The sequence below is a fragment of the Stenella coeruleoalba genome (genome assembly GCF_951394435.1).
Source record: "Stenella coeruleoalba genome assembly, chromosome: 19".
Classification (NCBI taxonomy): Eukaryota; Metazoa; Chordata; class Mammalia; order Artiodactyla; family Delphinidae; genus Stenella; species Stenella coeruleoalba.
Genome location: NC_137165.1, coordinates 55,827,363 through 55,843,021, shown reverse-complemented (window position 1 = coordinate 55,843,021; position 15,659 = coordinate 55,827,363). Strand labels below are relative to the sequence as shown.

The 15,659-nt window shown below is 52.9% G+C and overlaps 1 protein-coding gene across 12 annotated transcripts in view; it reads right to left on the bottom strand.

Annotated features, from left to right (window-relative positions):
* The window catches only part of SLC39A11 (solute carrier family 39 member 11), a 429,582-nt gene that overhangs the window by 334,079 nt on the left and 79,844 nt on the right, over positions 1-15,659 (bottom strand). For 7 of the 12 annotated variants that reach the window (XM_079905476.1, XM_079905467.1, XM_079905475.1 and 4 more), the window contains 2 exons: positions 10,999-11,117; positions 6,829-6,867 (listed from right to left, as the gene is read on the bottom strand). The exons of 1 other annotated variant lie outside the window; for it this stretch is intronic. In XM_079905476.1, the coding sequence (XP_079761602.1) occupies positions 6,829-6,867; positions 10,999-11,106 (147 nt within the window). In that variant the 5' untranslated portion in view covers positions 11,107-11,117. Of the gene's footprint in view, positions 1-6,828; positions 6,868-10,998; positions 11,118-14,431; positions 14,595-15,659 lie in introns of those variants that run through there. 4 more of the 12 variants (XM_079905477.1, XM_079905478.1, XM_079905471.1 and 1 more) reach the window with 3 other exon arrangements.

The following is a 15,659-nucleotide window of genomic DNA, read 5'->3' as shown; positions in this document are numbered from 1 at the left end:
CTCTCCAGGTGATTCTAACGTGCAGCCAGGGTGGTGAACCACTGCATCGGAAGGAAGGGAGCTTCCCCAAAGCCAGAGAGCTCCCTGGAATCAAACCACCAAGGACGCTAGGCCAAGTGAGCTCACTCTGCTAGACCATGGATGCCAATGACAGTGGCAAAGTTGAGTTCGGTTTGAGCTAGGGGACACCTGGCTTTATTTCACCAACTCAAATTGCACACGTTCACCTGTGGCTGTCCGTCTTGATGGCCACAGCGTGCCTTATGTGACAAGGACAACGGAGCAAAAGGGTCCACATAACTCATCAGCTTCACTGCTAAGCCATTCCCTGGAGGTCCTTAAAGGCCCCCTTCCAGCAAAGGGAAGCAGTAGCATTGACTTCAGGAGCAAAGCCCAGGTCCCCAGAAAATCACCGACTCGGGAACATTGGACACTCCAGGGAATGTTCCACGACCTGCAGCCTGCGGCCCCGCACAGCACAGAGCTGTGGTCCCCGTGGTCCATCACCTACCTGCAACTACATGAGGGATCAGCAAACTTCAGTAAAAAGCCAGAGAGTTTTGCAGGCCACGCAGTCCTGCTGCAGCTCTTCAGGGCTGCTGTTGTCCTGCAGAAGCAGCCGCGTATAATATTGATATGTAAACAAGTGGGCGTGCCCAGGTTCCAATAAACCTCCATTTACAAAAACAGACAGTGGGGGAAAAACAGACAGAGGGCGGGACTCGGACCGCTGGTGTAGTGTGCCCACCCCTCCGCTAGATCAGAGCTCCCTTAAAGACAGAGCCCTCTCTCCTGGCACTTTTTCAACTGCTCAGCACTTGACACAGTGCCTGGAATACAGGAGGAGAGGGGAGAGGAGGGGAGGGGAGAGGAGGGGAGGGGAGAGGAGGGGGGGGGGAGGGGAGGGGAGGGGAGGGGAGGGGAGGGGAGGGGAGGGGAGAGGAGGGGAGGGGAGGGGAGGGGAGGGGAGGGGAGAGGAGGGGAGGGGAGAGGAGGGGAAGGGAGAGGAGGGGAGGGGAGGGGAGGGGAGGGGTTACTGTGACTTCGGGGCACTCACATCTGACTATTTGAAGCCCTGCTGGCCGCCGACATACACTCACACCTCCTCCTTCATGGGTGCAGGGGAGGAGGCCCCCAGACAAAGCGGCACAGATATTCCCAAGGATGGTGCCCTGGCTCAACTGTAGAGTCGGCCCAGGACCACAAGGAAAAGCAGAGGAAGAAAACGGGAAACGGGTTGCCAGGCCATGAGAGTGGAGGCTGCCCAAGGATGCACGTGGGGAAGGAGAGGACAGGGGATGGGGCGAGACGGGGGCCGGGAGGGAGCAACGTCCGTCTGGGGCCCTGGGCAGGCTCCGGGCTACCCCACCCCAGGTGCTCAGACACGTGGGCTCTGCCACCAACGCAAACGCGGTTCCTTCCCATCACTGCAGAGCGAAGGCAACACGTATCACTTCCTCCCCTGCACTGCTTACAAGGGCGCTGGAAGTCTGAAGCATGAAATGGAAAAGAAAACACACAACAAGCATAACCATCATCATCTGCCTCCTTCCAGAGCGTGTTTCTTCCCTTTCTCCTTTCTTCCCCTCTCGCCTCGCCACCCCCCTCCCCCCTGCAGCAAGACCTCGCTCCCACCCACCCCACCCCCCCCACCCCCCCCCACCCCCCCCACCCCCCCCACCCCACCCCCACCCCCCCCGCAATGTGGAGTCAGGATGTCCCTTTCTCCTTTCTTCCCCTCTCGCCTCGCCGCCCCCTCCCCCTGCAGCAAGACCTCGCTCCCCCCCACAACGTGGAGTCAGGATGTCCCTTTCTCCTTTCTTCCCCTCTCGCCTCGCCGCCCCCTCCCCCTGCAGCAAGACCTCGCTCCCCCCCACAACGTGGAGTCAGGATGTCCCTTTCTCCTTTCTTCCCCTCTCGCCTCGCCGCCCCCCCCCCTGCAGCAAGACCTCGCGCCCCCCCACAACGTGGAGTCAGGATGTGCTGGGAAGGAAGGGCCTCATCTTGCCCCGCACGTGCGCACAGGGTGAGGGGAGGGCCGGGGGGCAGAGCTGTCACCACGTCGTCCTCGCGCCCACAGGAACCACTACTGTCTGGGGGCCTGGGGCACCGGCCAAATATCAGGCTTGTCCCCTGTGACGCGTTCAGTGTCTCCTGCCTGGCCTTGGCATGGCTTGAGGACACTCAGCAGACACAGGAGTTTCCCACCAGAAGCTGGTCATTTGAGACCCTTGAAAAGCAAGTGTCTCGTGGAGAAGCGGCAGGCGCCCCTTGACGACAAGCCCTGAACAGTGAACGGTCCCGGCTGGAGAAGGGCCCTTCCCAGCACTTCCCTGGGGTCCAGTGGCTAAGACTCCCCGCTCCCCATGCAGGGGGAGCAGGCCCGATCCCTGGTCGGGGAACTAAGATCCTACATGCCGTGTGGCACGGCCAAAATAAGAAGAGAGGAGGGCCCAGCCCCACATCTTCTTCCTGCACCGGGCCACACCCACCTTGCCAAACGAGACCCGTGACAGGCGACTCAAAGTCCCACCAAGCCCACCCTGGAATATGCCCCCCCTGCACTGAGCGCCCCCCAAAAGGGCGGCCTTAGCCCTAGAACAGACCAACATCCCCTCCCTGGTCTCTGCATCCCAGGGCAAGAGAAAAGCTGCAGAGAGTAAAATCTAGGAGGCCCTGGGGCTCCCTGGTTCCTCAAATCTTGAAAAAGCAGGTTTAAGAGAGGAGTCCGCATGGGACAACTGCCATGAAACTTCCAAGGTAACCTGCCCACAGTCCAGGTGACGCTGGGGATGGAACCTCCTCAAGGTCCACACAGCTTCACATCCCCAGGAGGCCATCAGGGGCCCTTCATCTCACTCAGCCTCACAAAGAGGGAAATGAGAGAAACAGACGGCAACGATCTTTGCAGGAGCCCCATCAGAGCCCATTAGAGTACTCATACTGTCTGGTGGTAGCCCAGCCCATTTCAGTGTGCTCCAGAAGACCTCACATTGGAAAATCTCCATTAGGACGTATCAGGCTTCCCTATCTCTCAGGCAGGAAGAAGGAGAAAAGGTAAGAGCAATTATTACTTCGTCATCCAGGAGCTGTAGAGCCAGGAGTGTAAAGGCTAGGCTTTCTGAAGCCCCAATTCAATGGCTACTCTGCACCCCTGGCCCTTCTCTCTCTCCTATTTACCCTAGAAGAAACCTTTCCAATGGATCTGGCTGGAATCTCCTCCCTGAGTCTCTCATGCTACAATTTAAGTCCATTTCTTCCCATCCATTTCCCCATGGAAATGGAGAACAGCTGGTCACCATCATCCCTCCAGACTCAAAGGCCGTCACCGGAGAGCATCATTAACTTCCAACAGCGAGCCAGTTATTTGGAGAAAACATCACGCACCACTTGTGGCACAAAAGCAGACTCAGCCAAAAGCTCCTTAAGAAAAAGCACATCTTTCATAAGGAGCCAGCTCCCTATGGGATTAAATAATAGATACTAAATTGCCTTTTCATGCCTAGAAGTAAGCTTTTTGATTGGTAGCCTATCTTTGTCTTCTGCAGTTTCATGGTCATATTTATTCCACACAAGTGTTTCCTCCTTGAGAGAAAATATACGCTGATTTAGAGATTCCTAGTTAGTTCACAGAAAAAGAGACATCAGAGGGACTTCCCTGGTGGTGCAGTGGTTAACAATCTGCCTGCCAAAGCAGGGGACACGGGTTCGAGCCCTGGTCTGGGAAGATCCCACATGCCGTGGAGCAAATAAGCCCGTGTGCCACAACTACCGAGCCTGCGCTCTAGAGCCCGCGAGCCACAACTATTGAAGCCTGTGTGCCACAACTACTGAAGCCCACGCACCTAGAGCCCGTGCCCCGCAACATGAGAAGCCACAACAATGAGAAGCCCACGCACCGCAACGAAGAGTAGCCCCCGCTCGCCGCAACCAGAGAGGGCCTGCGCGCAGCAACGAAGACCCAACCCAGCCATAAATAAATAAATAAATAAATTTAGAACTATTAGTGGTCAAGAACACATTCATAATAACAAAAATTGAATATGCTGTTTCACAATTATTAGACACTCAGAAGTAAAATATTCTTGGAAATGCATCTTCTCATGGATGAGGCTTTTTTTCTTATATTTTCAATGCAGTCATATAACTGTGAATAAACATGAAGAAGTTATTGCTAGAATAAGGCAGGGCTAAGCATCAATTTTATTTCTATTTTTCTTTGGGTTCTTTCTTTTCTTAAAGCAAACAAAGAGAAAACGTGTTCATGTAAAGAAGACAGAAAAAAATAGATATATTGTTATAATCTTGTCCTTTTGTTCTTTGAACTCTATCCAGGGAGGCTCAAAATCCCAGAGTGGCCCACATGGAAATTCACACTAAAGGCTTTTTTTTTTTTTTTTTTTTTTTTGGGCTATTCCACACAGCTTGCGGGATCTTAGTTCTCTGACCAGAGATCAAACCCAGGCCCTTGGCAGTGAAAGTGCTGAGTCCTAACCACTGGACTACCAGGGAATTCCCTACATTAAAGGATTTCTCTGCTAACAGTTTGATTCAAAGGACGGGACAGTCTCCGAATTGCTAAAGGATTTGTGTCCGGCGATCAGTGGTTCAAGTCCTTCACTCTCTCCACCCGAGCACCAACATGCCAAGGGTCTCTCCGTCTGTGCGTGGAGATGTGGCTACCCAAAGACAAGGCAGTAAGGCAAGAGTGCATCTTCCCTTCGTGAAGTAGGAGAGGACGACTGTGTCGGGGAAGGTGGGAAGACAGGACCTGCCACTGGGGAATTCTCAGGCAGAGCAGTTTGGGGAAAGAGAACAAAACTGGAAGCTGAGCACCTGGGAATTGATTCTGTGACCACTCTCCACGCCCTGTGAAACCCCCAGAATGTCTCCACAGATGCCAGTCTCACAGCTGCTGACTTAGAGAACTTTCGGGAGGTCCCACACCCGGGTCAGGTTTTGCGGATCACAGGACTACAAAAAGAGGAGAAAGGAACCAAATTCTGAGCAACCAAAAGGGAAAACCACATATTAACATGCCTTCTGATGTGACTGATGTGACTGGAATACACAGCACCACTGTGACAGTGATTCATGCCTGGAAAATGGAATCTGCATTAAGTAAGCCTTGAGGTCCAACTCCCAGCTTACAGGAGACCCAGGGAACAGAGGAACAAGTTCAACAGCACCATAAGGAAGCAATCTGCCAAAGCCAGAATGTGGGACACTCTACAGATGAATGATCCAGTTTCTCTAACATATTACGAGCATGGGGAAAAAAGGCCGCAGGGCGGCGGGGCTGGTGGGGGGTACTGCTAAAGAATAAAAGGGACTTTTGTTTTGAACTTTTTATTTTGTTTCAGTATGAAACAAATTCAATATGAAAATCCTGTTTGTATCCTGATTCTAAGAAAAAATTTTAGAAGACAATTTTTTTAAAAAATGGCAGAAGTTTGAATGTGAACTAAGTGTTGGATAATAATAAGGAATTATTAATTTTGGTAGGTGTGATAATACCATGGTGATTATGTTTTTTTTAAAAAAGTCATTCAAGGAGTTCCCTGGTTGCCTAGTGGTTAGGATTCAGTGCTTTCACTGCTGTGGCCCAGGTTCATTCCCTGGTCGGGGAACTGAGATCCTGCAAGACGCATGGTGAGGCAAGAAAGAAAGAAAGAGAGAGAGAGAGAGGGAGAAAGGAAAGGGAAAGAGAGAGAGAGAGAGAGAGAGAGAGAACAAAAGAAAGAGAAAGAAAGAAAGAAAGAAAGAAAGAAAGAAAGAAAGAAAGAAAGAAAGAAAGAAAAGAAAGAAGGAAGGAGAGAGAGAGAGGAAGGAAGGGAGAGAGAGAGAAAGGAAGGAAGGAAGGAACGGAGGAAGGGAGGGAGGAAGGGAAAGAAAGGGAGGGAGGGAGGAAGGAAAGAAGGGAGAGAGAGAGAGAGAAAGAAAGAGTCATTCAACTAGAGTTGTGCATTGAATTTACAAGTAAGATCACATGATGTCTAAGATTTGCTTTTACACAGTATTCCACCTCCCCAGAATATGGGGTGGGCGGAGGGGGAAAACACGTGAAATTGAGATTAGCAAAATGTCAATAATGATTGAAGCTGGGTGGTGGGTACCTGGGCTGCCTCATAGGATTCGCTCCACTTTATTACACGTTTGAAACTGTCTTGGGGACTTCCCTGGTAGCACAGTGGTTAAGAATCCGCCTGCCAATGCAGGGGGCACGGGTTCGATCCCTGGTCCGGGAAGATCTCACGTGCTGCAAAGCAACTAAGCCCGTGCGCCACACCTACCGAGCTCTAGAGCCCACTAGCCACAACTACTGAAGCCCGTGCGCCTAGAGCCTGTGCTCTGCAGCAAGAGAAGCCACTGCAATGAGAAGCCAGCGCACCGCAAAGGAGAGTGGCCCCCGCTCGCCACAACTAGAGAAAGCCCGCGGGCAGTCACGAAGACCCAGCGCAGCCAAAAAAAAAAGATAAGGTCTATAATATAAGGTCTTTCAAGGGTGAGAAGGAGGAGAGAAAGAGAATATTTAATTAGTGCCAGCAAAGCTCTGTGCTAAGCCCTGCCTAAATATTATCTTATTGGAAATACTTATTTACAAGTCCTGAGACAGCTGCCGACAAGCTTCTTTCACTGTCTAAGGAGAGGCAGGGGCGTTCAGTACACTGGATGCAAACAGGGTCAGCAAGAAGAGGGAGCCATTAGCACCTGTAGATCACAGAGATGCAGCTTGGCCGCATGCGGAGAAACTGGAAATACCCCTTAGCAGAGAAATAACAAAATAAACATCCTCCACTTACATCCCTCCTACCACGTGCTACTTACCCCTGCAGCAAAGCCAAGGCTTCCATCTAAGATCCGCCTCTGAAAATGAAAACAAGATGTTTCAGTTTCTAAGGGATGTTCCGTGGGATAAGAGGAAACCATAGGCCTAAGAGAGCCACATGAATGAAGTCTAGCCCATGCCTCACTCTGCGAACCTATCTGGAATCCTGGACCCAAGCCTTTATAAAATGGGCCAAGAACCAGGGGGAAAAAAATTTTTTTGAAACCTTCCATCCATCCCACAGCCAATCAGAGCATTCTTTCAGTGTGACCCTTGCTTTTCATTGGTCCACGTGTTTTGCCTCTTCCACGGCTCTCCCTGTGAATTATGGCTATAAACCTTTAGTAAGAAGCTGGTCTAAACGATGGAAAGTGACAAGTACTGGCAAGGAGCATGTGGACCAATCAAAATCCTCCCATACTGAAAGAGGCAGAGTACAAACTGGTACGGCCACCTGGCAAAGCTGGCGGCACCCACTAGAAGCTAACCCTTCACAAGCATACCCTCTGACCCAGCAGTGCCACACATAATCACTGAACAGAAATGCATATTTGGATTCACCGGACGCGTGTACAAAAATGCTCTTGGCGGCATTATTTGTGAGAGCCGAAAACTAGAAACTAACCGAAAGCCCACCACGAGCAGGATGGATACACCATTAGGTTGTACGCATACAAGAGAACACCACATGGAAATGAGAACACACATATATAGGTGAATGGAGCTCACAGTCGGGCAGGGGCATTCAGCAGACTGGAAAATAAAGAGGGTGAGATCAGCCCGACAGAGAAGAGCATATACTATACGATTACTCCATTTATATACTATACAAAACACAGAAAACCAATCTCTGCCGTTGGAGAGCAGGAGAGGGGCTGCCCTTGGAGTGGAGGTAAGGGGTGGGGAGGCAGTGATTGGAAGGGACCCTGAAAGGGCTGGTGGGAGCGGGGGGCTGGGGGGCTGCTCCTGTTCCAGCACTTGATCTGGGTACTATTTTCATTGGTGAAAAGTTATCAAGCTGTACACACTTATAAAATGTGCATTTTTCTATCTGCTTCGTAAATTTCAATAAAAAGGGCTGTTTTTTTTTTAGGAAGTGGCCTAAGTTAGGGGTATAATCTACAGCCACATGGACACACTAGAGACACGCTGAGATGCTCATCACCCCGATCCTGGAGCCTCCCAGTGAGGTCTGGGAAGCTAGTGCTGCCAGGTAATCATCACCGGCTACAGGCACCCTCTCCCCACCTCTGTGTGGCTAAGGGGTGGATGGAAGGTTCTGACCCCAGAGCCGCACAAATGACACTCTTCTCTGGCCCTGCCACGACATAAGCCAAGTTGGTCTCATCGACTAATTTAATCAAAGCAGACAGATATAACTCAGAAGTCAGGCAGAACCATCCTTTCAGCATTCCTCTGGATCCGGAAAGGAGAAGCATTATACTTTTCTGAAGATCAGTAAACCTGTTCTTCTACTTGCAGACATTTGTCTCAAGGAACTAATCAGATGTGTGCTCAAAGATTCATGTTCATCATAACACTATTTCTAGAAGCAAGAAAAAGAGACATAAACTAACTGTCCAGCGGTTGGGGACTGGCTAACTCAACTGCAATGCATTTTTATGGCGGGATATTGTACAGCCATTTAAGTAACCAGAGTAAATCAAAATAATCGAAAAACCATTTAGGGATATAGGGAGGCGTACTTACAACATCCAGCGAGAAACGCTGGTTATAAAACATCACAGACAGTTTGCTCCTCATTATGTAAAGAAAACAGATATGTCTGTACTTATGTTCACTCAAATACAGCTGAATACATTTGAACAAATATGTTCGGTTTTCCTTTCAGAGAAGCGGGATCACGAACTTTTTATTATTTCTTTCAGCTTTTCCATATTTTCCAAGCTTCCTACAATTACAACGTGAGTTTTTGAATCGAGAAAATGAATCTTGAGTGAGGTTGAGCCCACGCACCAAGGGCAGCAGAGCAGAGGGTGGATGGCTGGGTGTCTGCTATCCCGAGGGACCGTCACCACAGCCCCCATTCTAGCTGGGCGAAAACTGAGGTTCCCCGGGGAGGGGAAGGGGAAGAGCCAACCCCTGTGCACTCACGTCTACGGCTGGCTTTATCCCCTCGTGCTGGAGCCCCTTCCCACTCCTCCCGCACCCCTCCTGTGCAGAGAGGGCTCACACAGCCCAGCTGGGCCTGCTGTCTTTAGAAGGTCCCACTTTCAACGTTAGCCCTTGGCTGGCTTCTGGGAAGCTGGCACTGGGACTGCTCGCCCCACTCCCTGGGCAGTAAGGGTGGCCCCGGTGCCTGCTTCACAAACAAGGTGACCTGTGCATGACACCTGCTTTCCTTCTTCAAGTCTGGGATTTGGGTTGGCAGCTCAGCACAGATGCCCACGTGACCAGGCCCCAGTAAAAACCTTGGGGCCCGAGTCTGACCTGGGCGTCCCTGGGCTGACACATGGTCCACGTGTTACTGCATTTTCGTTGCTGGGGGAATGTGCACGCTCTGCGCCCCCTCACGGGAGGAAGGGGGCATTGGATCCCAAATCTGGGCACAGGCTTCTCCAGACCCTGACCGTCTCTGTCTTGCTGATGCTATCGTGTGTCCTTTCGCTGAAGGAAACCTGAGCCATGAGAACGACTCGATGCTGAGTCCTCCGAGTCTAGCGAATCATCAACCGCGTGAGGGGTCTCGGGGAGCCCCTGTGTGCCTCCACACAGAGAAAGGACTCAGCAGTTCCCCCTACTGGCCTGGGGATTACACTAACACGACACAAACGCGCGGCTCCGCGGCTCCCAAGGGGAAGGGGGCACCTCTGCGATGGCTTCTCCCTTCTGAGGAGCCTCCACAGCATCGGCCGGGGCCACACGGGGCTGTGGGGTTCCACTCGGGTCTCCAGGGCCAGGTGGGCCAGCTAGACCCCAGCTATTTCGACTCAGATCTCGCCTTCTCAACGCGAAAGAAACTGGTGAAGATGAGATGAGATGAGACGGTGAAGGTGCTCTGCGCCAGGAGGGCGCGCGGACAGGACCCCAGAAGACCTGGCGTGGCTGTCAGGAACCGGGAGGAGGGTTAGGTCACCTGTCGACAGTAACCCGGGACTCCTCGGGGCTGTGGGTCTCTCCAGGCAGGGGAGGGCAGTGGGGGAGGCCCCACCTTGTTGGCAACATCAACACTGCTTTCCAGGCTCTAACACAAGAGTGCCCGGCTGGCCGGCTTCCTAGATGGGTTTTGCTTTCCAGATAGGCCTCCCAGCACACTTCTGGCTAACCACCCCTACAGTGTCTGTGGCTGCGTGAGCCACGCAGGGGCTTTGCTTTCATCAAGGCATCCATGGCTGACGGCTCCAGGCCGTGGGGGGGGGGGGGGGGTCAAGGTTGCAGGAAAGAAAGGACTTCCGGGCACAAGATGGGGGCTTGGGGAGGGGAGGGGTGGGGTGTGTACGGGGCGGGGGGGGGTGGCCCTGGGGATGTGAGGGGGATGCACAGGGCCAGCGTAGGGGTCTGGGGGGGGAGGGGAGGGAGAGGAGCGTGGGAGTTTGCATGGAGTGTGTAGGAGGGTGTAGCGTGTGGCGGAGGGAGAGGTGGGGTCTGGGGGATCTAGGGGTGCAGGGGTGGGAGGGGTAGGCAGACGTGGGGTCTATAGGAGCCTGGGAGGCAGGTGTGCGTGTATTCATCCCAAAGAGGGTGAGGGAGTCCATGAAGAGCCTGGAAATGGGGTAAAAGAGAAAGTGGACAGACGCCCCCCACTCTCCTTTTCCCCAAGGTCTTTTCAACCATCTCTAACTCAAGGCCACAGGGCAGGAGAGGTACAAACCTCACGCACATCACCACCTGCTCCGGACCCAAGAGAAACTAGACGGAGGATAGAAATCAGGCAGAGGGCTCAAGGAGGCTGAGTACCTGGTCTTCTCACTTACTGCTCCCTCTGAGTCAGGAGGAGGGAAGCAGGGGACCCAGGAGCACGGGCGCAGCAAGCTGGAGGGGACAAGGGGAGGAAAGGGGCCAGAACCAACGTCATCCCAACCTGGAGCTGTGGCCGGCGGCACGAGCGAGTCTGCAGCCCGGCTGGGCGGAAGGGGCTGGTTTCAAAGCTCGCTAAGAGAGTCCCCGAGAACCCCCAGAACCCCCAGAACCGAACCGAGGCAACTCACCTGTCCACTAGAGAATACGAACACAAGAGCTGCCCCAGCCGCCGTCATCCCCCAGGTGAAGAAGGTCCCCAGCAAGGCCTGGGACACAGGGCTGTGGCCTTGGAGCATGCTGGATACAGCTGTGTGCAGAGGAGCACGAGAGGGTCAGCACCCGCGGCCCCTCCACCCGAGCTGGCCCACGTCTGGGCTGCTGGTGCGCACCCTTCCGCCATCCATCCCGCAGTGACCTCAATGACCCGGTGCAGGTCGGGCGGCTTCATCCAGCTTCTCCCCGGGTACTGGAAATCATCTAACTCCAAAAGGAGGGACATGCGGACACATAGGGAGATGCCAGAGGAGCAGACGCCACGACAGAAGGGACGACATTGGGAAATAGTTCCAAAGAGAAGAAGCGCAAAGAATGTGAATTATTTAGCCTGGAGGAAGGGCGCATGGGAGGGTCGGGCGACTGCAGCCTTCCAGCATATTCTGCCTTTTCTACCTGGCCTTGCCTACCGTCCATCAGCGGTTCTGTCTCCTCCAAACACAGGTGACTAGCTCCGATTCCCTCTTGAAGTTCTTCCACCTACATCCTGATCACACTTTCAATAACTCCCCGGGGCAGTTCCCACGGCGGTTCCCAAGGCCTGCAAAGGGTGCACGCCATAGACTGACCTGGAACTAGCCCCAATAACTGTTCAACTACTGCACCCCGCGTGGGCATCGTATTCCAACTCAACCCAATTATTCCCAGAACCTTTGACAAGCCCCAGATGGTCCTACTCCAAGTCTCTCTTTATCCGGTTTCCTCCCAGCATGCCTTCCTCCGCACCCTCCAGCCATCAGACCCAGTGAATCCTCTGTTGCCCACCTAACACCGAATTCAATTCCACGCTTCCCTGATTCCTCTCCACTCCCGTCTGAGGACACACCTTTGGTGTCTTCTTTGTGTGGGCTTGCCTCCTTCATCTTTTATATCATTCGTTGCTTAAAAACAGGGATGATGTTTTTTCACACTTGACACCCCTGTAAAATAGGGCTTTCTGACACCCCAAAACTATGTGTTGAATTGAAAAGGGCCAGCTTAACTTGAATAAGACACTCAGCAAGAACAAGGAAACAGAGACCCAAGGGGCATTTCCGCCAGTCCACTGAGCACGCCTGCTCCCAAAGCTGGGAATCTCCTCTAGACTTGACATGTTTTCAATTCTAGCTCTAAAATGACAGGGAATCAGACGCTCCCTGTGGAAAGTTACGAGGCGGAGAAACCTGTTGGTTGAAAAGCCCTGTGTTTTGGTACATAAACACTGGGGGTCAGGGCCTCATCTCAAAGGGCTCATTCAGCTCGCCCCCCGCCCCCGCCATCTTCCAGCAACCACAGGGCTGGACACGACCCCGCTGGGCTCAGCCCTGCCAGGCCCTAGTGGTCTGAGAGGAGCCAGCAGCCTGGGCTTGCAGATCAAAAGCTGAAGATTCTGCCTCTGACCCTGGAAGGAAACCAGGGCAGAGGGTGGAAGGGCCCTCTTATGCCACGAGGGTCAACAACACAGCAGGATTCAGACCTAGGAGGGCTGCGAGTCCAGGTGAACCCAGATAAGCCCAGGTGAGCCCAGCTGTGCCCAGGCTCAGCGGAGGTGCCAGGAATCCTTGGAGAGAAACAGAATCTCTGGATTCCGACTGGGTCCCCATAGCCTAAGTGGACTTCAGAATGATGACTGCACCAAATAAAGAAAAGCAAATATTAGAAAAAAACCACCTTTTTACACATGTCATCTAGTTAAGGTACCCTACAGACAATGGTTCACGTTTGTCTTTAAACAGAGACATCCGGATCATTACACCAACCTTCTCCTTCTAGCTACTCGCAGATAAAATTTCAAACGGCATTTACAAAGAAAGGCACATTGCTATCATCTCCTCAGTACTTACCGTCCAAGACAGGTCATAACAAAAAAACAACTTTGTTTTTCAGCGTTGAATGTGCCTTTTAATAACTACAGAAAAGAGGAAACCGTTTACATTCACCAACGGGCCAAAGTCAACATGGATTTTGTGAGCTGGCAAACGAGGGAGCTCGTGGGTGTTCTTGGGGGCTAGTGGGAGGGGAAAACACCCTTCCAAGACCCTATTTACACACGAGCACCCTGAGATGTAAGAAAAAGGGACACAGAGGGAAGAACAAAGCCGCCATCCTTCCCATCCCTACAACAGCAGATCTGTCAGCAACGCAAGCTCAGTGCCCCTTGGAGAAGTTTCCTCCATTTGCTGTTTTAAATCCTCACTACTCAAAGGGTGGTCCCAGAACCAGCAGTGCTAGGCGCCCTTAGGAGCTAAGTTAGAAATGCAGAATCTCAGGCCCCACCCCAGACTTGCTGAATCAGAACCTGCATTTGAGCGAGTCCCATGGGGGATTCTTATGCACATCAAAGTGGAAAGCACAGGTCTAAAACTGGAACAACTTCTACAAGACCAAGAACTTAGAAAGTGAGTTCTCCTGCCCTAAGAGGGATCCGCAGGGCCACCGCCACAGAGACCCAAGAGAACAGAAAGTTTTCTCCAGCAGGTAGACCAGGAGCGCCTTGGGAGCAGGGAAGGTCAGCCAGGGCACCTCAAAAGCCGCTTCTGCAATGGGGCTCAGACTTCCTCGTGAGCTGATACTAATACATAAACCTGGGCTGCTTTGCGGAAGGCAGGATTATTCTCTGCCCGCTCCGGCTTTAAAGATGCCAGCACCACGCCACACATAGCAGCACGCGGCTCCTGGCTGACAGAGAATTTGTTTATTTTCTCTTCCTTTTAAACCTGTCACCCTGCTTCCAAGAGTCAGCTTCAAGATGCCAATGAAAAAGTTGCAGAGGTGGAAAGAGCACTTCACGAAACCTACATACATGTCCTGACTTCGAGAGTGGAACTGAGCAAAATGATTCGGGTTTGGGCTGACGTGACTGCGGAGAATGTTCTCTAACACCTGGCTACTCAAAGTGTGGTCCGAGGACCGGCCGACCTGGGGGTTGATTAGAAGTCACCCTCTCGGGCCTGCTGCAACTTAACCGGATTCCCAGCCAAATTCAAGGGGTCCTGCTGACCCCCAGAACCAGAGGGAGGGGCTTCGGAGCAGCTGGACTTGTAGCCACGGCCGTTCCCTGGGCTCCCGGGCCCCCCACACATGCCCACCGGGAAGCACTAAATGAAAAGGAGATCTTGGGGAACCACTGTCAAAGGAAGGCAGGTCAACAGCCTCCGGCTCGCCCTGGAGAGGGGCCGAGGTGGGGCTCCGGGCACCCCTCCCCCTCCTCTGCCACCTGCCAAGGCCGCCCCGCTTCTCCTCCGACCCCCTCCTCTCCCAGGGACACCCCCTTCCACACTGCACGGGGCTGCCCTTCCGAGTCCCACGCTCTGGTCGCGCAGGCCCCAGCCCCACCGAAGGCGCCGAAGGCGAGAAAAGCCGACTCACTTCGGTGCCCTCTCAAGCCCCCACTCCACTTCCATCAGCCCCGCAGCCGCTGGCTCCCCGGCTCCACTCCGCGGTCACTTCCTGCTTCCCTCCCGGCACACGTGTCCCCCGGCCTTGAGGCCCCGCCCCCACTGCTGCGACTGGCAGATCCGGCCGGGAGAATAAATTCTCTGGTTCACAGCCTCTGCGGGCTCGGGAGCAGATCGGGGCGGGTGGAACAGAGCCCTGCAGAACCCTCTGCAATCTTCCAAGAAGCCCCAGACACCCAAGGAAAGGACACCTTTCGCAACGTCCCTGATACCGTTTATGTTGCTACACTTTGGCAGCTGAGTCCAACGCCCTGGGTGAGCAACAGAGCAGGAAGCGTTTGGAGAGGGTGGGGAATGGAATCTCCCACCATCAGCATCCTTCTCTAGGTCAATGGCCCTCAAACTATAGCGTCCAGTGGAACCACCCAGAGAGATGTCAAAACACAGAATGCTGGCACCCTCAGAGCTTCTGGTTCTGGAAGCCTGGGTGGGGCCCGAGGTTTTCTGTTCTGAACTAGTTGTTGCTTTTGCTCTGGTCCTGGGACCCCTCTTTGAGAACTGCTGCTTTGCTCTCCAGGCCTTCTACAAAAAGACTGTAGGGTAAGATAGCTAGATTTAGTCAAAAATAAAGACAGGATGCCCAGTTAAGTTTGAATTTTAGATAAACAACAAATAGTTTTTTAGTGTAAGTATATCCTGGGCAGTATTGGGGACATACTTATGCTAAAAACATATTTCATATTTGTTGCTTATCCGAAATTCAAATGTAACGGGTGTCCTGTATTTTATCTGATGACCCTACCAGAGGGTAACCAGAAACACTGCCCGTAATCACAGTGGCCACAGACCAGAGGATCCAATAGGAGCAGACCACTTTTGTCCATAGTTGTGGGCACTGATGATTGCACCAGATCCATGCACTGGGCCAGGAAGGGAAGACGGCGTGGTGACAGTAGCTGGTTTCTGCCTTCAGGAGATTCCCAGACCAGGGAGAGAGCCAGGCCAGCTGTCTTAGTCAGCTAGGGCTGCCGTAAGAAAATACCACAGACTGGGTGGCTTAAACAATAGACACCTGTTTTCTCACACTTCTGGAGGCTGCAAGTCCAAGGTCAGTCCAAGATCAGGGTGCAGATTCAGAGCCTGGTGCGGGTCTCTTCCTGGTTGGCAGATGCCTGCCTCTCACTGTGTCCTCACGTGGC